The sequence below is a fragment of the Salvelinus fontinalis genome, chromosome 9, assembly GCF_029448725.1.
Source record: "Salvelinus fontinalis isolate EN_2023a chromosome 9, ASM2944872v1, whole genome shotgun sequence".
Lineage (NCBI taxonomy): Eukaryota > Metazoa > Chordata > Actinopteri > Salmoniformes > Salmonidae > Salvelinus > Salvelinus fontinalis.
In genome coordinates, this window is record NC_074673.1 from 16,375,134 (window position 1) to 16,398,837 (window position 23,704).

General features: G+C 42.6%; 1 protein-coding gene across 1 annotated transcript in view; it reads right to left on the reverse strand.

The window, feature by feature from the left end:
• The window catches only part of LOC129862169 (spondin-1-like), a 118,162-nt gene that overhangs the window by 52,546 nt on the left and 41,912 nt on the right, over positions 1 to 23,704 (reverse strand). The window contains exon 6 of the mRNA XM_055933564.1: positions 21,494 to 21,642. Within this exon, the coding sequence (XP_055789539.1) occupies positions 21,494 to 21,642 (149 nt within the window). The remainder of the gene's footprint in view (positions 1 to 21,493; positions 21,643 to 23,704) is intronic.

The following is a 23,704-nucleotide window of genomic DNA, read 5'->3' on the forward strand; positions in this document are numbered from 1 at the left end:
TATCCGTGACTAACTTTTCTCCCTTTAATTCATGTTTGATAATCAGCGCATCCTATGCGGAAAAGATGCCATGATCAAACCGTCTGTTGTCATTGAGTGACATCAGCGATTTGCTTCATCAATTGAGACGGTCTCTAATCATTTCGGAGGCTAGCATTTATACACATACAGCTCTGTGCTGCGGCTTGCACATTAATCAATGCCTAGCAACATGAGACAGGAGCTGACCAACAAGGCTTATGTTGAAAAATACAGCGTGATTAAATATGGCCTTTCAATAACATAACTGCGACAACAGCAAAAGCATCAAGAGTAAGTTTACTCTGGCTTATCAGAAAAGGGTAATTTGTCATGTTTGGGTGCTGGAGGATGTTTTCATGGTGGGCCAAGTGATAAATCATCCATATGTCAGAATTTACATTACGTATTACTTGACAAGAGATTACATGAGTCAAACATACTGTAAATCACAGACCATTTAATAATCTCAGTGTATTGGCTCGGTTTTAAAAGCAGGGGAATAAATTAGTAAGAATAGATCTACAGGTAAAAGTATGTCTATGACAATTACCAGCAGACACTCTGGACATGGTATAAAGTTGTCTGAGACCTAGGGTTAAGAGCGTTGGGCCAGTAACCGAAAGGTCGCTGGTTCAAATCCCCAAGCGGGCAAGTGGAAAAATCTGCCGTTCTGCCCTTGAGCAAGGCAGTCCCCAACAACAACTGCTGATGACGTGGACGCCCCCCGCACATCTCTGATCCAGAGGGGTTGGGTTAAATTCAGAAGACGCATTTCGGTTGAATGCATTCAGTTGTTCAACTGACTCTGACCCTTTCCCCATAGTATACAGTGTATTGGGAAAGTATTCAGACCCCTTGACTTTTTACACATTTTGTTACGTTACAGCCTTATTCTAAAATTGATTAAATCGTTTTTTCCCCCTCATCAATCGACACACATTACCTCATAATGACAAAGCAAAAACACCTGTATTTGGGGAGTTTCTCCCATTCTTGTCTGCAGATCCTCACAAGCTTGGATGGGGAGCGTCGCTGCACAGCTATTTTCAGGTCTCTCCAGAGATGTTCGATCTGGTCCAAGTCCACCCTCTGGCTGGGCCACTCAAGGACATTCAGAGACTTGTCCCAAAGCCAATCTTTTGTTGTCTTGGCTGTGTTCTTTGGGTCATTGTCCTGTTGGAAGGTGAACCTTCGCCCAAGTCTGAGGTCCTTAGCGCTCTGGAGCAGGTTTTCATCAAGGACCTCTCTTTACTTTGCCACCCTTTATCTTTCCCACGATCCTAACTAGTCTCCCAGTTCCTGCCGCTGAAAAACATCCCCACAGCATGATGCTTTTATTTAACTAGGCAAGTCAGTTAAGAACAAATTCTTATTTCCAATGATGGCTTACCCTGACCAAACCCTAACCCAGACAACGCTGGGCCATAGTGCACTGCCCTAAGGGACTCCCAATCACGGCCGGATGTGATACAGCCTGGAATTGAACCAGGGTCTGTGGTGACGCCTCTAGCACTGAGATGCTAGACCGCTGCGCCACTCAGGAGCCATGCTTCACCTTATTGATGATGCCAGGTTCCCTCCGGATGTGACGCTTGGCATTCAGGCCAAAAAGTTCAATCTTTGTTTCATCAGACCAGAGAATTTTCTTTCTCATGGTCTGACAGTCCTTTAGGTGCCTTTTGGCGGCCAGCTCTAGGAAGAGTCTTGGTGGTTCCAAACTTCCAATCATCTTCTATTTAAGAAAAATGGAGGCCACTGTGTTCTTGGGGACCTTCAATGCTGCAGAAATGTTTTGGTACCCTTCCCCAGATCTGTGCCTCGACCCAAACCTGTCTCGGGGCTCTACAGACGATTCCTTCAACCTCATGGCTTTGTTTTTGCTCTGACATGTGCCTTTGCAAATCATGTCCAATCAATTGAATTAATCACAGGTGGACTCCAATCAAGTTGTAGAAACATCTCAAGGATGAGTAATGGAAACAGGATGCACCTGAGACAAAATGTTGAGTCTCATAGCAAAGGGTCTGAATACTTGTATTTCGGTTTTTAATTTTTACTAACGTTGCTAAATAAAATAAAAATGTTTTTTCGCTTTGTCTTTATGGGGTATTGTGTGGAGATGTTTTTGTTTAATCCATTTTAGAATACGGCTGTAATGTAAGAAAATGTGGAGAAAGGGAAGGGGTCTGAATACTTTCCGAATGCACTGTAAAATGAATACCAAGGCTACCCAAAGGGATGTTCAAACACGATGAGATTTGCAGTGACGTAGGGAGCAAGAAAATATCCTCCCTCAGGCTAGGTTTTGGAAATCACTGATATTTTTACTTTTAATTATACCACGCGATGTCACAGAGAAGTGCTTTTTTAGGAACTTTTTTCTTATATTTTTAACCACAGATCATTGAAAGACAATATTTTCACAAACTCAGCAAAAAAAGAAACGTCCCTTTTTCAGGACCCTGCCTTTCAAAGATAATTTGTAAAAATCTAAATGACTTCACAGATCTTCATTGTAAAGGGTTTAAACACTGTTTCCAATGCTTAATGAACATGCACCTGTGGAACGGTCGTTAAGACACTAACAGCTTACAGACGGTAGGCAATTAAGGTCACAGTTATGAACACTTAGGACACTAAAGAGGCATTTCTACTGACTCTGAAAAAAAACAAAAGAAAGATGCCCAGGGTCCCTGCTCATCTGCGTGAGCGTGCCTTAGACATGCTGCAAGGAGGCATGAGGACTGCAGATGTGGCCAGGGCAATAAATTGCAATATCTGTACTGTGAGACTCCTAAGACAGCGCTACAAGGAGACAGGACGTACAGCTGATCATCCTCGCAGTGGCAGACCACGTGTAACAACACCTGCACAGGATCGGTATATCCGAACATCACACCTGCGGGACAGGTACAGGATGGCAACAACAACTGCCCGAGTTACACCAGGAACGCACAATCCCTCCATCAGTGCTCAGACTGCCAGCAATAGGCCGAAAGAGGCTGGACTGAGGGCTTGTAGGCCTGTTGTAAGGCAGGTCCTCAGCAGACATCACCGGCAATAACGTCGCCTATGGGCACAAACACACCATCGCTGGACCAGACAGGACTGGCAAAAAGTGCTCTTCACTGACAAGTCGTGCTTTGGTCTCACCAGGGGTGATGGTCAGATTTGCGTTTATCGTCGATGGGATGAGCGTTACACCGAGGCCTGTACTCTGGAGCGGGATCGATTTGGAGGTGGAGGGTCCGTCATGGTCTGGGGCGGTGTGTCACAGCATCATTGGACTGAGCTTGTTGTCATTGCAGGCAATCTCAACGCTGTGTGTTACAGGGAAGACATCCTCCTCCCTCATGTGGTACGCTTCCTGCAGGCTCATCCTGACATGACCTTCCAGCATGACAATGCCACCAGCCATACTGCTCGTTCTGTGCGTGATTTCCTGCAAGGCAGGAATGTCAGTGTTCTGCCATGGCCAGCGAAGAGCCCGGATCTCAATCCCATTGAGCACGTCTGGGACCTGTTGGATCGGAGGGTGAGGGCTAGGGCCATTCCCCACAGAAATGTCAGGGAACTTGCAGGTGCCTTGGTGGAATTGTGTGGGAACATCTCACAGCAAGAACTGGCAAATCTGGTGCAGTCCATGAGGAGGAGATGCACTGCAGTACTTAATGCAGCTGGTGGCCACACCAGATACTGACTGTTACTTTTGATTTTGACCCTCCCTTTGTTCAGGAACACATTATTCAATTTCTGTTAGTCACATGTCTGTGGAACTTGTTCAGTTTATGTCACAGTTGTTGAATCTTGATATGTTCATACAAATATTTATGTTAAGTTTGCTGAAAATAAACGCGGTTGACAGTGAGAGGACGTTTCTTTTTTTGCTGAGTTTATGTAGACACTGGTTTATTTCTGTGACATTGTAAATTAGGTGGACTAATCTCTAATTAGCCGAGCACAAAGCGGCTATACAGATGGTAATACCTCTGCAAACAAACTGTTCACTTTAGTTTAGAGGAGGAGACTATGATCAGCTCCATGTCTGTCTGTCTGTCTGTCTGTCTGTCTGTCTGTCTGTCTGTCTGTCCTGCTTCATTACATGGTATTTCTCTATACAGTCTAAACAGACAATGCAGTGTTGTCTGTGATCTGTTGTCATCAGACCAGCATTCATGATCTGTTGTCATCAGACCAGCATTCATGATCTGTTGTCATCAGACAAGCATTCATGATCTGTTGTCATCAGACCAGCATTCATGATCTGTTGTCATCAGACCAGCATTCATGATCTGTTGTCATCAGACCAGCATTCATGATCTATTGTCATCAGACCAGCATTCATGATCTATTGTCATCAGACCAGCCTTCATGATCTGTTGTCATCAGACCAGCCTTCATGATCTATTGTCATCAGACCAGCATTCATGATCTATTGTCATCAGACCAGCCTTCATGATCTGTTGTCATCAAACCAGCATTTATTAGCTTGGCCTATGACTCCATTTAATTAGCCAAAATAAAAAGAACATTGCAGATACGGTATCATAGTGCTGTGATGTTAGATATGACTGAAAACACATTTCTGCATAATGATGAGGAGAAAGTTTGCAGAAGACAGATACTTTTAAGATGATGTTTGGTTCCTTAAAACTTTGACATATGTTTTCAACATACTTCAAACAATTTAACATGACCACGAATAGAAATACACATACCGTGTCCCCATATTTGTCTTTAAAGTTGTGAAAGTTTCAGTCAGTTTTCAAAGCATTTTTTGACCCAGCAATGTACATTTCAAACATGCATTCAGGTGCAATTTGACAATTCAAATACCCAGCTAGCATGTTCCATCCATATTCTAATGGTTATACACCAGAACAGCCTCCCTCCTATTCCCCTGGAGGTTGGGGGAGAGTTGAGGGGAACTGAGAGTCTGGTTATTTGCTTTGACCTTCAGTTAAGTTGACTTTACTCAGCCAGGCCAGGCAGGCTGGCAGGGAATCATCTGACTGGGAGGGATGTTGACCCCAGTGATCGTCCGGGGTGATGTGCTAGACACAGTGACTTGTCACACTCAACACACACTAGTTGTGCTTGAGTTGAAATATATGCATGCAGGTATAAGCCAAGCTTGGATCTGACTTTTATAAAAATGTAGGACGAGACGCAGTAAAGATTCTATCTGGTTTTGGTCATAGGCTTATCTGGTTGACACTTTCTTTCACCGTTTTTTGTAGCACTTTCTTTTTCTTTTTTTAAAGAAATATGCTTTTATCTATAGAAACATGTAAAATACATGTAGCCTAACTGTAGAGACATGCTTTAAATTGTGTTACCCCAGTGTAAAACTGCTGGTGAAGGCATTACCATACCATCCACGTACTGTACATTCTGGTCTCAGGTGCTGTAGCTACCGCCATCAGAGATGGCTAAATGTAAAATGTAAATGTCTGATTCAGCCTGTTTGGACAGTAATAACCACCTAAGCCACTCAATGGTAATGATCTCGTCTTCTCTAGATTGGAACACTGAACTACATTAATGAATGTGACGGTAGAGAACCTGAGCCGAGCCTTCCTTACGGCTACAGTAACACGCACGTTGTTCATTGATTGCTAACATGCTACAGCGCTAAGATCAAAATCCTTTGGTCGTTTGTTGTTGTGCTGTTCATTAGTATCTATAATAGTATAATAATAATAATAGTATCTCTTCGACATCAAGCATGAGGGTTTAGCTACCTGCTCTTTCATCTTCATAGAAAGTTCCTCAACCTGAACTGAATCAAATCCCTCTCCATCAAAACCTTAGGCGCTTCTTTCAATTATACAATTATACAAGATAATAATTAGGACGGAACACAATCTATATCCACATTTTTTTAAATTGTTTTGTTTTGTTGAAATGCCCAACCATCCATCCCCCCTAAGGGGTTCAAATGTTCACACGCTGATTCATAAGCTACTTCTAGTTACAGAGGAAACTGACTGTGTTCTGTTTGGCTACTCATTCTAAGCCATGGTCACAGTCAAGAGAACAAAGTCAAGGTGTTGTGTGCATCTTATCATTCAGCTGGCGTTCAGGGAAGAGGTTATTATAATACATTCTTAACATACCAAAGCATTTTTATGAATTACCTTCTGGGCTGTGTGATACATATTCAGAATGTTTATCTCATTGCAAAGACAATCCTTCGGCTTATAATGACCGCCCAGTTTAGATATCTAATCAAATCGCTGATCTGTTTCTCCACCATAGTTGTTACTCATTGTCAGGCAAGATATTTATTTTAATCATTGGAGATCGGGGTCTTTTATGGCTAGTTGATAGGAGGACAGAGCTAAAGCTACTACCAAAAAGAGTTTTGATATTGCAAGCTTCCTCAAGAATATATTGTAACAAACGATGTGTGGAGTCCAATAATACCCTAATAAGAAAAGCTTCCTCCTGCTCCGATCTTTACAACTGATTTTCTGACAGGATTTCAGCTTCACCTTCAGTGAGGCCAACAGACAGACACCCTGTGCAGCATCAACACTCTTTCACCAAAAAGTTCATTCCAAATTCAGGGAGCTTCAAGACTGTTGAATGGGATACATTTATTAGTTGTCTTCAATTCTAATGAATTCTAAATATGGATAATCAATAACATGACCTTCTCTTCCGACATCAAAATCAGGTGTTTACAAAAACAGAGAAATCAGGTTCTATTTAGCAGCTGAATAGTGCTTTATCAAAGAGAGAAGCGACACCTATAAATAATACACACTTGATTGGTGGCAAGTCCTGTTGATATTAGCAAATAATATCTGTAAATCATCTATAGGCCGTCTTTTTAATTTATTTTGAATTTAAATATTTATATATTTGTTTTCTTTAAAACAACAATACAATACATACAGTACAAATGGCCGCTCTATAGGCCATCTTCAAGTATTTCAAGAGCAGCCAACTAAAAGAGAGGACAGATGTAGGATCTTAATTTGATCACCCTGTTGCATAAAATGTAAAACTTGTAGTGTATTTGAGGTTGAAAAGAATTCAGAAGTTAGTTATTTCCACTTTGAAATGTCACACTTGATTGACCCTTACAAAAAAAGCATCGACCTTCTACAAACATGTACATTAATTATTATCCAAATAATAATTCACATTTCCTGTTGCTGCAGGATTATTTTCCTGCTGTAGCAAATGTGCTCAAATTAGGATCCTACATCTGTATTATGGGTGAAATATTTGACCCTCCACTCACCACTACCATAACAAAGGAGTAAGGGATACATGGACCATGGAGAGCCTGTCTGAGTCTCTGAGCCTTGATGTCAGATTGAATCCCAGTACAAAGTGTGCTATCAAAGGCATCAGACATCAGACGTGACAGAGAGGAGTGTGTTGAGAGATAGTCGTCCCTGCAAATATTGTAATTTCAGCATGAATGTGTCCTGAACAGGAGGTGATATAGCTGGAGTCTTTAGGTAACGGTTTTAGACATTCTGAGAATGAGTTCAAGACTTGCAGCTAACGCAAGTCACCAAAATCCCCAAACGGTGTCAATTTAACCTCATTAAAAATTCTCTCATTTTGGAAAGTCATCATTAGCTGTTAGTGAGATGGTAGCTTAGGGGTCCGTATGAAGGCCAGTACTCTCTCTCCTCGTTCTCCTATCCTCACTCTATACATTACCCAGACAGCACTGACACACGTTTAAGAAGTGTGTGCTTCTCTCAAATCCTCCCTCTCAACATCCCTACACACACACACACACACACACACACACACACACACACACACACACACACACACACACACACACACACACACACACACACACACACACACACACACACACACACACACACACACACACACACACACACACACACACACACACACACACCACACACACACACACACCTTACACCCACTTTCCCATGTCTCTAGTCAGTGATAACTTACTCCAGTCCACTTCACGAGTGCTCTCTGTAACAAGTCTACTTAACAATAACAGTCTGAGGTTGACCTAGGGATACAAACAGGCAGACACACACATAAAAAGAACAACACTGAAGTGAGAAGTATTCTTAAATTAGACTTGATAGTTAAGGTTTGTACTTGTTTTCTAATTTTCTAAGACAATATGAAAATACACTTGGAGACGTCATTAGCCTCGGGGCTCACATACTTTTTCCAACCTACACCGTGAATGTTTAAACGATGTATTCAATATAGACAAGAAAATACAATCATTTGTGTGTTATTAGTTTAAGCACACTGTTTGTTTATTGTGTTGACCTAGATGAAGATCAGATCACATTTTTATGACCAATTTATGCAGAAATCCAGGTATTTCCAAAGGGTTCACATACTTTTTCTTGCCACTGTAGGCAATTCCTTCCACTGATTATTATCTGATAAACCAAAAACAGAACCATATTATAATGTGTATGAACTGTATTATAGACTATGTTCACTCTCAACGTTATTGCTACATTAAATAGGTGAGTATGAGAGTGAGGAACTGTGCACTTCCATTGGAATGAAATGTTTGACTGTCCTGGAAATGCTTTTGTTAAGGACTCTCACATTCCTACTGTACCATGGGACAATAGCTGCCTTGGAGAGATTGTCTAGTGTTCAGGGGATAAAGTCCAGGCTGTCACCCAGACCAGTGTGTGTGTGTGTGTGTGTGTGTGTGTGTGTGTGTGTGTGTGTGTGTGTGTGTGTGTGTGTGTGTGTGTGTGTGTGTGTGTGTGTGTGTGTGTGTGTGTGTGTTGACTGTCACCTTTCTTTGTCTGTGTGCCTGCATGTGTGTGTATTCTGTCAGGCATCTCTCTGCGGCACAGGAGGGAGGAATCCACAGAGCAAATTAGGGGCAGATTACTGTCAACAAGGCCTTTGGATGACAGGGATAATTTGCATAGGAAAAACATGGCCGCCAAGGGCTGTTATTGAAAACAGATTGATGAGGGGACCCTCATGAATTAAAGAAGCTCTGAGCATAATGTGGCTTTATTGTGTTAGGACTTAGGAGCTGGAGGGATATAGCCTGAATCTTAATATGGGAACAATTTTATCCTACTATTAGAGACAGAGACATTCAGAACAATCCCTCTGGGGAACACGCCAAAAACCATGAATGTTTCAAACAACAAAAACTCACAAAGTGAACCTTCACTGCCTTACAAAAGCCTAGGACACTGACCCTCAGCACACACTGTCAGCCACACAACAGTTATCGTTGTGCACAGTTCTTGCAAAAGGGTCTCGAGCTCCCTGGACATTAGCAGTATAGTGATGTCGTCACGAGGTGACAAAGCACATACACTTGGGATTTTCTTTGAAGAGAGCTCTACTAAGCAGCAGTTCATTATTGTAATGTACTTTAGAAATGTCAAGATGTGAGCAGATTGTAGCAGATGTGGTCAAAACCTGCCTGGACACTCCAGGTTTCCTCCTCTTCACTGGGATGTGTATGGGAGGCAATAAAGGTTGAGTTTGGCTGTGAGAGAGGCCTGCAGCAATTTCTTCTGAAGCAGTCGAGTATTCAGATGAAAGTTAAGGACAGGCTGGCATGCCCCCTGCCTTCATCCCTTCCTCCCAACCCTCCCCTGACTATCTCAGTGAAATGAACCCTTCAGGGGAAAAAAGACAGATAGTCAAAAAGCCAGAGAGAAACGCTTAGGATGTGTTTATGAGACGGAGGAAAGACATTCCAGTCGAAAGAGAGGGAGGCTTAGGATGTGTTTATGAGACGGAGGAAAGACATTCCAGTCGAAAGGAAGGGAGGCTTAGGATGTGTTTATGAGACGGATGAAAGACATTCCAGTCGAAAGAGAGGGAGGCTTAGGATGTGTTTATGAGACGGAGGAAAGACATTCCAGTCGAAAGAGAGGGAGGCTTAGGATGTGTTTATGAGACGGAGGAAAGACATTCCAGTCGAAAGAGAGGGAGGCTTAGGATGTGTTTATGAGACGGATGAAAGACATTCCAGTCGAAAGAGAGGGAGGCTTAGGATGTGTTTATGAGACGGATGAAAGACATTCCAGTCGAAAGAGAGGGAGGCTTAGGATGTGTTTATGAGACGGAGGAAAGACATTCCAGTCGAAAGAGAGGGAGGCTTAGGATGTGTTTATGAGACGGAGGAAAGACATTCCAGTCGAAAGAGAGGGAGGCTTAGGATGTGTTTATGAGACGGATGAAAGACATTCCAGTCGAAAGAGAGGGAGGCTTAGGATGTGTTTATGAGACGGAGGAAAGTCATTCCAGTCAAAAGGAAGGGAGTAGGTGAAGTGTCTGGAGAGGAAAATATACAGATGCACTTTGTCAATTTCCAGATTGACGATAACTGACGAGAAACTCTAAACTTTGTTTACAGCAAAATTGGTCTGAAATGTTTGTGCACTAATTTATAGGTTTCTGTCCAGGTAAAGACCCTATGTGTGCATAGCTAGTGCATGTTGCCTATGACATTTGCATATAACCTCCAGAACCATACAGTGCTATATCATATGACACTGTTAAAATACTGCTCTACCACTAAAGGAGGTCTGTGAGCTCTGCAAAGCTATACAACCAAAACAATCTACATTTCCATTCAATATTCACCTGAGTATTCTACCAGCTACCGTACCGGTTGGATTAACTTCAGCAAAATGTCTTCCCTGTGCACACCTATGGGTGCTGTGAGGCATATCTCTCCTCCATGCCCAGGATTAGAGATTTGTTAGGAAATCTTGGGCTTTGTCCTACATATTATCAGAGCTAATTCCCCGCTGGATGTTTGAGATTCCACTGTAATCCCGGGCTTACTGGAGCCCATGAACGGTGTGCCTTTGGACCCAGACTTTCTCCCCTGGTGTATTGGTGTCCACCAGGCCTCAACAGAGTACACTGGCAGAGTGGACAGAGTCAAACATGGATGCTTTGGGTGCATCCTAACAGTGGAGCGAAAGCCTCTCTCATCCCCTGAAAAAGCATTTCAAGTGGGTGGAGGGCACAAACAAACACATTTGACCAGCTGAAATAGAATGTGTATAGCCACTATGGCCAGACTGTACACAGATGAGTGGGATCCACTGTTCTGTAGAAACCAGAAAAAGTATTCGTCAGCATAATTATGAATCTAAATTCCTTCATGTGGGTTTTTGACGATAGTTCCTCTTTCACAGTAGGGAAATAACAAAAAGCATTTCATGTGCATTAATTACAAACTCGTATGAAATCTGTAAATATTAATACAAATGTAAATTACGAGCCTAGTTTAGCCAAGGAGAAAGCACAGAGCTACTGTATATAGAGAGAAAGACAAAATCGTTTCTGGCTACCCATGATTGGCTGAGATAATGGGGCGGTTGGAAATGCAGAGAGATGAGTTCTGATTGGTCTGTCATGTCATTCTGTCTGTAACATAATACGGGCTTCTGAAGTCTATAACAGCATGTGTAATTCCCTGGTCTGTATACTGTATATTAAAGTTTTCTGTAGTGACAATGGTGAGTGAAGTCAGAAATCACTATAGTTTTATATCACAGGAGGTTGGGGGCACCTTAATTGGGGAGGACAGGTTTGTGGAAATGGCTGGGGCGGAATAAGTGGAATGGTATCAAATACATCAGGCACATGGTTTCCATGTGTTTGATGCCATTCCATTTTCTCAGTTCCAGACATTATTATGAACCGTCCTCCCCTCAGCATCCACTGTTTTAGATCTATTTTTTAAGCAACAATCATTGCTGGTTGAGGAAACTTTCATATAAAACAAGGTATAGAGATGTATACCTCAGTAAAAGGCAATTCAATTCAGTTTCAAGCCATGTCATTGTTTATCAGACTATGCCAGGTTTTATTGTACAGGGAAGTCTATTGTAAGATCAGCCTCACCAGCCAAGAGAGGGGTTAGGCCTGTCTTTCAAATACTGATGTCTCTGTGAAAAATCGCAAAGCTGAGCAGACAGGCAACCAGAAACTGCCAGTTGGTTGAAATAAACTACTGGAACCCCTTTCAAACAATGCAGCAGTCTACTCTGCGAAATCCTGCCCAGCGAGCAGAAGATTCACACAGTGAACAGTAAAAGCATTAGGCAATAGTGCGGACTGTTAGGGCTAGCAGGCGTGGTGGAAAGGACGGGCCGACAGACAGAGCTCTCCAGAGATCACATTTACTTTAAATTGCCCCAGCTTTAGATTGAGCTGACCCAAGCCTCTTGAGGAGGATATAGAGAGAGATAGAGAGGGGGATATAGAGGGGGATACAGAGGGGGATATAGAGGGGGATACAGAGGGGGATACAGAGGAGGATATAGAGAGGGGGATATAGAGAGAGATAGAGAGGGGGATATAGAGGGGGATATAGAGAGAGATACAGAGGGGGATACAGAGGGGGATACCGAGGGGGATACAGAGGGGGATATCGAGGGGGATACAGAGGGGAATATAGAGAGAGATAGAGAGGGGGATATAGAGGGGGATATAGAGGGGGACACAGAGGGGGATATAGAGGGGGATATAGAGAGAGATATAGAGGGGGATATAGAGGGGGATACAGAGGGGGATACAGACGGGGATATAGAGGCGGATACAGAGGGGGATACAGAGGAGAAAATAGAGAGAGATAGAGAGGGGAATATAGAGGGGGATATAGAGGGGGATACAGAGGGGAATATAGAGGGGGATATAGAGAGAGATAGAGAGGGGGATACAGAGGGGGATACAGAGGGGGATACAGAGGGGGATATAGAGGGGGATACAGAGGAGGATATAGAGAGAGATAGAGAGGGGGATATAGAGGGGGATATAGAGGGGGATATAGAGGGGGATATAGAGGGGGATATATAGAGAGATAGAGAGGGGGATATAGAGGGGGATACAGAGGGGGATACAGAGGGGGATACAGAGGGGGATACAGAGGGGGATACAGAGGGGGATACAGAGGGGGATATAGAGGGGGATATAGAGGGGGATACAGAGGGGGATACAGAGGAGAATATAGAGAGAGATAGAGAGGGGAATATAGAGGGGGATATAGAGGGGGATACAGAGGGGGATATAGAGGGGGATATAGAGGGGGATATAGAGGGGGATATAGAGAGAGATAGAGAGGGGGATATAGAGGGGGATACAGAGGGGGATACAGAGGGGGATACAGAGGGGGATATAGAGAGAGATAGAGAGGGGGATATAGAGGGGGATATAGAGGGGGATATAGAGGGGGATACAGAGGGGGATATAGAGGGGGATATAGAGAGAGATAGAGAGGGGGATATAGAGGGGGATACAGAGGGGAATACAGAGAAGGATATAGAGGAGGATATGGAGGGGGATACAGAGAATGATATAGAGGAAGATATAGAGGGGGATATAGAGAGGGATATAGAGGAAGATATGGAGGGGGATATAGAGGAAAATATAGAGGGGGATACAGAGGAAGATATAGAGGGGGATACAGAGAGGGATATAGAGGAAGATATAGAGGGGGATACAGGGAAGGATAGAGAGGAAGATATGGAGGGGGATACAGAGGAAGATATAGAGGGGGATACAGAGGGGGACATAGAGGGGGATATAGAGGGAGATACAGCAGGAATGCAGAGAGGGCTACAGAGAGGGATATAGAGGAAGATATAGAGGGGGAAATAGAGGGGGATGCAGAGGGGGATATAGAGCGGGATATAGAGGGAGATATAGAGAGGGATATAGAGGAAGATATAGAGGAAGATATGGAGGGGGATACAGAGAGGGATATAGAGAGGGATACAGAGGGGGATATAGAGGGGGATATAGAGGAAGATATGGAGGGGGATATAGAGGAGTATATAGAGAGAGATACAGAGAGGGATATAGAGAGGGATATAGAGGGAGATACAGAGAGGGATACAGAGAGGGATATAGAGAGGGATACAGAGGGGGATGCAGAGAAGGATATAGAAGGGGATATAGAGAGGGATATAGAGGGAGATACAGAGAGGGATACAGATAGGGATTTTGAGGGGGATATAGAGGGGGATATAGAGAGGGATATAGAGGAAGATATAGAGGGGGATACAGAAGGGGATATAGAGGGGGATATATAGGGAGATACAGAGGGGATACAGAGAGGGATACAGAGAGGAATACAGAGAGGGATATAGAGAGGGATATAGAGGAAGATATAGAGGGGGATATAGAGGGGGATGCAGAGAGGGATATAGAGGGGGATATAGAGGGAGATACAGAGAGGGATACAGAGAGGGATATAGAGGGGGATATAGAGGAAGATATAGAGGGGGATATAGAGGGGATATAGAGGAAGATATGGAGGGGGATACAGAGAGGGATATAGAGGAAGATATAGAGGGGGATATAGAGGGGATACAGAGAGGGATATAGAGGGGGATACAGAGGGGAATACAGAGAAGGATATAGAGGAGGATATGGAGGGGGATACAGAGTGGGATATAGAGGAAGATATAGAGGGGGATATAGAGAGGGATATAGAGGAAGATATAGAGTGGGATATAGAGGGGATATAGAGAGGGAGGATACAGAGGGGGATACAGAAAGGGAGATAGAGGGGGATATAGAGGGGGATACAGAGAGGGATATAGAGGAACATATAGAGGGGGATACAGGGGGGTATATAGAGGAAGATATGGAGGGGGATACAGAGGAAGATATAGACGGGGATACAGAGAGGGATATAGAGGGGAATATAGAGGGGAATATAGAGGGGGATATAGAGGAAGATATATAGAGGGATATAGAGGGGGATACAGAGAGGGATATAGAGGAAGATATAGAGGGGGATATAGAGGGGGATGCAGAGAGGGATATAGAGGGGGGATATAGAGAGGGATATCGAGGGAGATACAGAGAGGGCTACAGAGAGGGATATAGAGAGGGATATAGAGGAAGATATAGAGGGGGATATAAAGGGGGATATAGAGGAAGATATGGAGGGGGATACAAAGAGGGATATAGAGGTGGATACAGAGAGGGATATAGAGGAAGATATAGAGGGGGATACAGGGGGGGAATTAGAGGAAGATATGGAGGGGGATACAGAGGAAGATATAGAGGGGGATACAGAGAGGGATATAGAGGGAAAAATAGAGGGGTATATAGAGGGGAATATAGTGGGGGATATAGAGGAAGATATATAGAGGGATATATAGGGGGATACAGAGAGGGATATAGAGGAAGATACAGAGAGGGATACAGAGGGGATATAGAGGGGGATATAGAGGGGGATATAGAGGAAGATACAGAGAGGGATACAGAGGGGATATAGAGGGGGATACAGAGAGGGATACAGAGGGGATATAGAGGGGGATATAGAGGGGGATATAGAGAGGGTATATAGAGGAAGATATGGAGGGGGATACAGAGAGGGATATAGAGGATGATTTGGAGGAAGATATGGAGGGGGATACAGAGAGGGATATAGAGGAAGATATTGAGAGGGATATAGGGGGGGATATAGAGGAGGATATAGAGAGGGATATAGAGGGAGATATAGAGCGGGATACATATGAATATACAGAGGGGGACACAGATAGGGATATAGAGGAAGATATTGAGAGGGATATAGGGGGGGATATAGAGGAGGATATAGAGAGGGATATAGAGGGAGATATAGAGCGGGATATATATGAATATACAGAGGGGGACACAGATAGGGATATAGAGGAAGATATAGAAAAGGATATAGGGGGGATATAGAGGAGGATATAGAGGGGGATATAGAGGAAGATATGGAGGGGGATACAGAGGAATATATAGGGGTGGCTATAGAGGAGGATATAGAGGGGGATATAGAGGAAGATATGGAGGGGGATACAGAGAGGGATATAGAGGAAGATATGGAGAGGGATATAGGGGGGGATATAGAGGAGGATATAGAGAGGGATATAGAGGGAGATATAGAGCGGGATATATATGAATATACAGAGGGGGACACAGATAGGGATATAGAGGAAGATATAGAAAAGGATATAGGGGGGATATAGAGGAGGATATAGAGGGGGATATAGAGGAAGATATGGAGGGGGATATAGAGGAAGATATGGAGGGGGATACAGAGGAATATATAGGGGTGGCTATAGAGGAGGATATAGAGGGGGATATAGAGGAAGATATGGAGGGGGATACAGAGGAATATATAGGGGTGGCTATAGAGGAGGATATAGAGTGGGATATCAATCAATTTTATTTTATATAGCCCTTCGTACATCAGATAATATCTCGAAGTGCTGTACAGAAACCCAGCCTAAAACCCCAAACAGCTAGAATGCAGGTGTAGAAGCATATAGAGGAAGATAGAGGAAGATATAGGGGGGGGATATAGAGGGGGATATAGAGGGGGATATAGAGGAAGATATAGAGGGGGATACAGAGGGGGATATAGAGGGGAATATAGAGAGGGATATAGATGGGGATATGGAGGGGGTTACAGTGTATGACAGTGATGTCCTGCCAAATGTTAATTAGAGTCTGATTCCGACCTTGCAAGCATTTTCTCACAACTTATAGCCTGGAAATGTGACATGTAAATTTGCATGTTTTCAATTTGCTGCGTTTGTGGGGGTCCTTACAATACGGACATTACATTAAATGTGTATCATGTGAGCCATTGATAATGTATGTAAATGTTGAATTACTCAGTGCGTGTTGTCCATGTCTAATCTCAATGTGTTAGCTGCTTTGTGATTCAACGCACGCACGCATGCACACACACGCACGCACGCACGCACGCACGCACGCACGCACGCACGCACGCACGCACGCACGCACACACACACACACACACACACACACACACACACACACACACACACACACACACACACACACACACGCACGCACGCACACACACACACACAGATTGTGGTGTTAAGCATTCCAAGGATGTCAATTGTATGCAAATGGAATGCACCATACTGTTAGAGGAAATGGAAAGTTCACAGCACTGTTACATCAGAGAACACTGAAGGCACTCACCACATCGCCTTGGTTAGAGGACAACATTACAGCATAAGCCATTTCATCAGAGTTCTCATTAACTTCATACTGTGAATTGGTAATAGTTAGCACAATACACATCTTATCATGATGGGGATCATCATAAAACACCCGATAATAATGATATCTGGAATACAAATCTGTGGCAAGGAGAATACACCTGTACCAAGGTCCTACTGTACATTTTCAAAAGACCAGACTACTTAAAGAGGCAATCTTTTCAATAACTTATTCACTGAAATGGTGTATTGCTTTCTACCTATGCTATGAGTATGGCCCCCTCATTGAACCTCATCAATATGTAATGATCATGTTTGACACCCTCACTCTCTTCAATTGTCCTCTCATCGGTTCCACAGCCCCTCTATACAAGATGACAGTTGGTTGAGTTCAAGGTCAACAATCTCCACAGTCCACAGCACTTCAACACATGCCTGTCATGGCTACCAGAGCCAGAATGGGACCATTCATTAACATTGAAAATAACTTCCATAATAACAGTACACTCTTAGAGAAAAGGTGCTATCTAGAACCTAAAAGGGTTATTCGGCTATCCACATAGGAGAACCCGTTGAAGAACCCTTTTTGTTCCAGGTAGAACCCTTTGGTTCCAGGTAGAACCCTTTAGGGTTCCATGTAGAACCCTTTACAAAGATAATTCTACATGGAACCCAAAAGAGTTCTACCTGGAACCAAAAAGGGTTCTACCTAGAAGGAACCAAAAAGGGTTCTCCTATGGGGACAGCCGAAGAACTCTTTTGGAACTCTTTTTTCTAGGTGTACAATACAAATGATACAAATCAGAATTTACTCATACAGCTCATTACTAAAAACAATGAATGATATTATGTTGAGAAATAATCTTAATTTATTATTTACACAAACATGTACAGCGTAACATTGAAGTGTTCAGAACCATTTATTTTGATTCTGTCTTTACTTAATGTAAATACCAGAGAATGGAGATTAACATTCTGAGTTTCACCTCGAGCTCTTGTCCTACGGTGTCTCTTAATTCAGATGAATCCATGTTTCCCCCTGCCTTATCTTGAGTCTACTGTTATGTACCAGCGTTTCAGTGTTTAGCAGAAACTATTTCCCTTCCCTGGCAAGAAATTGATTCTGAGCTCCTTCAGTAGCATTTCCCAAGGTCAGCAGCAGAATTAGAAAATGTAATCACCCCAAAACTGGACAATATTGCTTCCCGCGACATTGTCAAATGTCACTGAATGTTATAATCTACCCGTATCGTGTGAGAATGAAAGCACAAAATACAACGCCCAATATCCAGTTTCTCAATTCAACAGAATAGAAGCAATTGCTGTGGCTTAGAGCGGCATGTACCCCTATACAGCATTAAGCATTCCTGGCTCTTAAAGGGGCAATCCTCTATTGCTACTATACTTTAAAAAAACTGTAAGCATGTTGTACTCCATTGTTTGTAAACAATGTAATTGTAGTCAAACACTTCATAGTCTCAAAACATGGTTAAAAGTGTCATTTGTTATCCCATGGATGGTCAGTCACTGCATCCAGAGCGCTGTCTATGAATTTCAGAGTGGTTACATTTCCTCAGGCCCCTCCCTCAGCTGTTTACCAAAACTGTAGATTGCCCCCTGTAAGAGCAAACATCAGGAAGTTGATAATTGATTGTGTGAGCTTTGACAAAGGAAGCATGTGTGTGCAACCACTTTACTTTCTATTTCCTATTAGCAATGACTGTTAAATCACAGGATACAAAATACTGAAAATCTGCAGATGGAAAAGACTGACAATCTCTCTGACAAGAAAAAGCTACTCCAAAGCCCAGATAGCAGGAGTGACCCACAAACAGTCATGTTGTCAGAGAGACACTCACAGATGCCAAAACACTGCTGCCATATCTATGATTTGACTCTAAATATCTCCCTGTTATGTCCACATCTTTAGAGAGAAGTGGACACTTCAACACAAGGTGAAGCCTGGTGTGTTATAGATAAGGATGTATAGGTAGATGTTTGCAGTATGGAAGCCATTATATAAATGGCCTACGTAGGATCACATAAAAAAAACAAGAACTCTGATGGCCACATTGATGTATGATATAAATTGGTTAGCTGACAACGTCACGAAAACGATGCGCAAGAGTTGATTCTGCATCGCTAGATAGCTACCAACAATGACAATAAACTTCCATGTGGGGAATCGTAAGTGACTCGCTTCAGACAGTTTCATCTTGTTCTTGATGCCATGTCTTGTTTTGAGGTGTTTTATTAACTGATTTCATGTAAATGCTAATAGGGCTAAAATTCACTAGCTAGCTAACCAACAACTGTAACGACGTATTTGAGAGACAACAAGTGTATTGATGTTTTTAAAAACATTGGAGACTAAATATAGTTTACATGTTGTCAACAATCTAAGCCAACCCCGTCCGTTTTGTCCAATAGTTGCGCAGGAGTCGGTTGTGTTGCTAAACAACCAACCCGTCTATAATACAGGAAATGGCATTCCAAAGCAAACAGATAGATGACAGGTATGATGAATGGTGGAGACTGTGTGTTGACAGGCCAGTGCACTGCAGTGGATGGATGACAGGGGGCTGTGAGAACACTGGTCACTGTCACCTCCACAAACAGTCATAACACGACCACCACACTGCTCTTTGAATTCTGGAAGCATCTGCATCCTACAGTAAGGACCATTACTAATCTGGGTCCAATGTAATTCTATCACTATTTAGTTTCATAAGCAATTTCAATCAGTAATATAACTTTTGCAAGAGTGTTTCGATGTCTAAGTATTACGCTCATTCCTATGGTTTGAATTATACGTTGATATCACATCCATGTCTTACAACAACAACATTCAAACATTCCACTTTCTGGACTGTTTGAAAAGTAAAAACAGACAAGTTGAAAGTGGGAGCACTGCCACAGGTGATTGTGGCCCATATCCAGAAGATATGACAACCAATCATATATTTGCAAGTGACAGAGGTGGAACAGACCATGCTCTCTATCATCCATCTGAAACGTGTTAACATTCCCTATGATCAGTCAGCCCTCACAGCATTGTAGGAAAGACAAAGGATCCCACGTGGGTTGTGAGCTTTTTCCTGAACGCACCAATTCTGCATCGTTTTTTTTCTGTTGCTCAATAAGAAATAATTTGTTTTAAGTTTCAGGGGGTGTGGTTTGATGTAGCAGTTACTGATGTTTGTCCCCCATGAGACACCATAGGAACAAAGCCAGCATCACTTCCTCAAAATATTCAGAATCTAAGATGACTCAAGGAATCTGTAGTTCATTTTGGTGTATTTGCCAAGGAGGTTTTAGTATTTCTCAAGTAAAGAAATGCACCACATGTTGTCTGACAGTATGTAAACAAAGTCCAATCTGCTGTGCTCCTGGGCAGGTCTGTCTCACTGTCAGTGTGTTCTGCTGTACGACTGGAGAGCACAATCACCTCAGCTGTTGATCCCATGTTAGTGGGCAAGTGGGCATTGTCCAATTCAAAACCCAACCCTCAAATAAGTCATGACTAACTCTTTTACTCAAATCTCAAGAAACTCTGTTTTGGAAGATACTGACTTTACGACCAAAAATAACCTATTTGCACTTTTTTGTCAATTTTGCCACTGGAATAAATGCTTCGAACTTCTATCAATGTCACATACGCCGTTTTCAACGAGAGAAGTTAGTTCTCGAGTTCAGTTCTTGTTTCAGATTCTCTGTGATGTGGCCGTCCTCTCTCACTTCTCCCTCCATTAGCCATGCCCCCTCTCCTCCACAGCCATCCCATAATGCCCCTCAGCATCTCATCTGTCCCTGAGCTCAACACTCTATTGTTGCCATGTCACCCAATAGCAGGAAAGTAACATTAAACAGCAGAGTGGTGCAGATCAGCCAATATACGGACTAATGTGTTTCATTAAGATGTCAGGAGGGCCTTCCATTAACTGATCAACCTTTGACATGCTGTTTCAGAGGCGGAAACAGGTAGGAGATACGACTACGAAAGTCTGCACAGAAAAGACAGAGCCGAAAGAATAGAAATATCAAGACATCAGAGATTGGAGATATAGCTGATCAGCGTACATGAACAGGTCTGAACCAGAGGAGGCTGGTGGGAGGAGCTATTAAAGGATGGGCTCATTGTAATGGAATAAATAGAATGGTATCAACATCATCAGAGATGTGGAAACCACAGGTTTGACTCTCTGTTCCATCTATTCCATTCCAGCCATTATAATGAAACCATTCTCCAATAGCTCCTCCCTCTGGCCTCCTCTAGCCTGAATCCATGATGTTTGCTTTTACCTCCTGACTGTACTGTCTGCATCTCTCTTCTATCATAGTCTCACTAAGAGGAGTCTAACCAAGCTCACCTTCTGTCTGATCTCTTCCTCCATCTTAACTGGAGAGCCCAGCTCTGCCACCTGTTTCACCCCTTCACTGGCGAAGCCCCTGTACTCCCACAGGACATAGCTCACCTTCTGTCTAATCTCTTCCTCCATCTTAACTGGAGAGCCCAGCTCTGCCACCTGTTTCACCCCTTCACTGGCGAAGCCCCCGTACTCCCACAGGACATAGCTCCTGGAGTGGGACGCCCCGATGAGGGCTGACCAATGATTGGCACGTCCTGTATAGGGTGGAAACAAAGAGACAATTTGACAAAGAAATAAAGTGTGTGTGTGTGTGTGTGTGTGTGTGTGTGTGTGTGTGTGTGTGTGTGTGTGTGTGTGTGTGTGTGTGTGTGTGTGTGTGTGCGTGTGCGCGTGCGTGTGCGCGTGCGTGTGTAGAGGCTGACAGATCGCTCCTGCCTTGGACTGTGCATGTGGCTGGAAGGTCATTGTTAGTTACAATGTGAGGCCTGCACTACCATTGCTAGAGCCCTCATCATTACTGAGAGAGTTGAGGCTGGAATAGACCCTGTCACATCACATATATATGTGTACAGTCAGGTCCAAAATTATTGGCACCCTTGATGAAGATCAGCAAAAAAGACTATATAAAATAAATAATACAATACTGAGCTATATTGTATGCTCAACATTTAAAAACATGATTGTATTATTTTATACTAATACAATTGCTCAGAGAAAGACATTTTGTAAAAACAAGTAAAAACAAATAATTAACTTCTTGCAACTATAGGGGGTGCTGTTTCAAATTAGCATAATTGTCTCTACAGATTAAACTGCCTAGTACTCAATTCTTGCTCGTACAATATGCATATTATTGTTATTATTGGATAGAAAACACTCTCTAGTTTCTATAGCCGTTTGAATTATGTCTCTGAGTGAAACAGAACTCATTCTACAGCACTTTTCCTCCCAGTGTGTGAGATTTAGACATCTTGGCCTCTGGTTCCAGATCAGTTTTAAAAGTCTCTGTTAATCCTATGAGATACAAACACTGCCCACGCCTTCCTCTAGATGTCAGTAAGTGGTGACAATTTCAATGGAGTCGATTGCGCAATCATTGGCTCTATAAATGACAAAATACCGGAAGTAGCCTTCCTTTGGACACTGCGCTCAACGCGAGAAGGATATCTGACTGGCCTTTTTCCAAGCATTGGTTTAGCCAGTAATATAGCGTCGGTCATCTTTTTACTTGTTATAGGTGTTAGAAACATCATAATGTAGTTAATTTAAACCGTTTTATAGCAATTTATATCCGTTTAGTGCGATTTTGAGGCATTGCTTTGTAATAGACTTTGAAGCTCCGGGCACGTTTCGGGGTCCCGGTCGTACGTTAGTGGGCATTTCGACGGACAAGTGGACATCTTTCGACCAAAAGAAGATTAGACCCAAGAAAGGATTCATTGTCCAAGATTCTGATGGGAGAACAGCTCATAGTAAGAACAATTTATGATGATAAATCGTGTTTCTGTCAATAAATGTTAAACGTTTATGCCGCCATCTTGTTTGCTATAGCTTCACTTGGCGCAACCTGTATTGAAAAGTAAGGATAATTTAAAAAATGTAATTCCGCGATTGTATTAAGAATTAAATTGTCTATCAATCGCTGTCCACCCTGTATTTTTTAGTCAAGTTTATGAGTATTTATGTATAAGACTAGATCACTGTCTAATATGGTGCAGGACATTTTCTGACCAGCTGAGCTACTTTTGTCATTGTCTAACCATGATTTTGGTGGCTAAATATGCACATTTTCGAACAAACTCTCTATGTATGTTGTAATATGATGTTACAGGAGTGTCATCTGAAGAATTCTGAGAAGGTTAGTGAAAAAATTAATATATTTTGGCGATGATTACGTTATCGCTCTCTTTGGCTAGAATCAATGCTCTGGTAATGTTTGCACATGTGGTATGCTAATATAACGATTTATTGTGTTTTCGCTGTAAGACACTTAGAAAATCTGAAATATTGTCTGTATTCACAGGATCTGTGTCTTTCGATTAGTGTATGCTGTGTATTTTTACGAAATGTTTGATGATTAGTAATTAGGTAATCTATGTATTTATTCTAGTCTAGTTGTGACGGTGGGTGCAATTGTAAACTATGATTTCTACCTGAAATATGCACATTTTTCTAACAAAACCTATCCTATACCATAAATATGTTATCGGACTGTCATCTGATGAGGTTTTTTCTTGGTTAGTGGCTATCAATATCTTAGTTTAGCCGAATTGGTGATAGCTACTGGTGTTGAGAGAAAATGGTGGACAAAGAAAA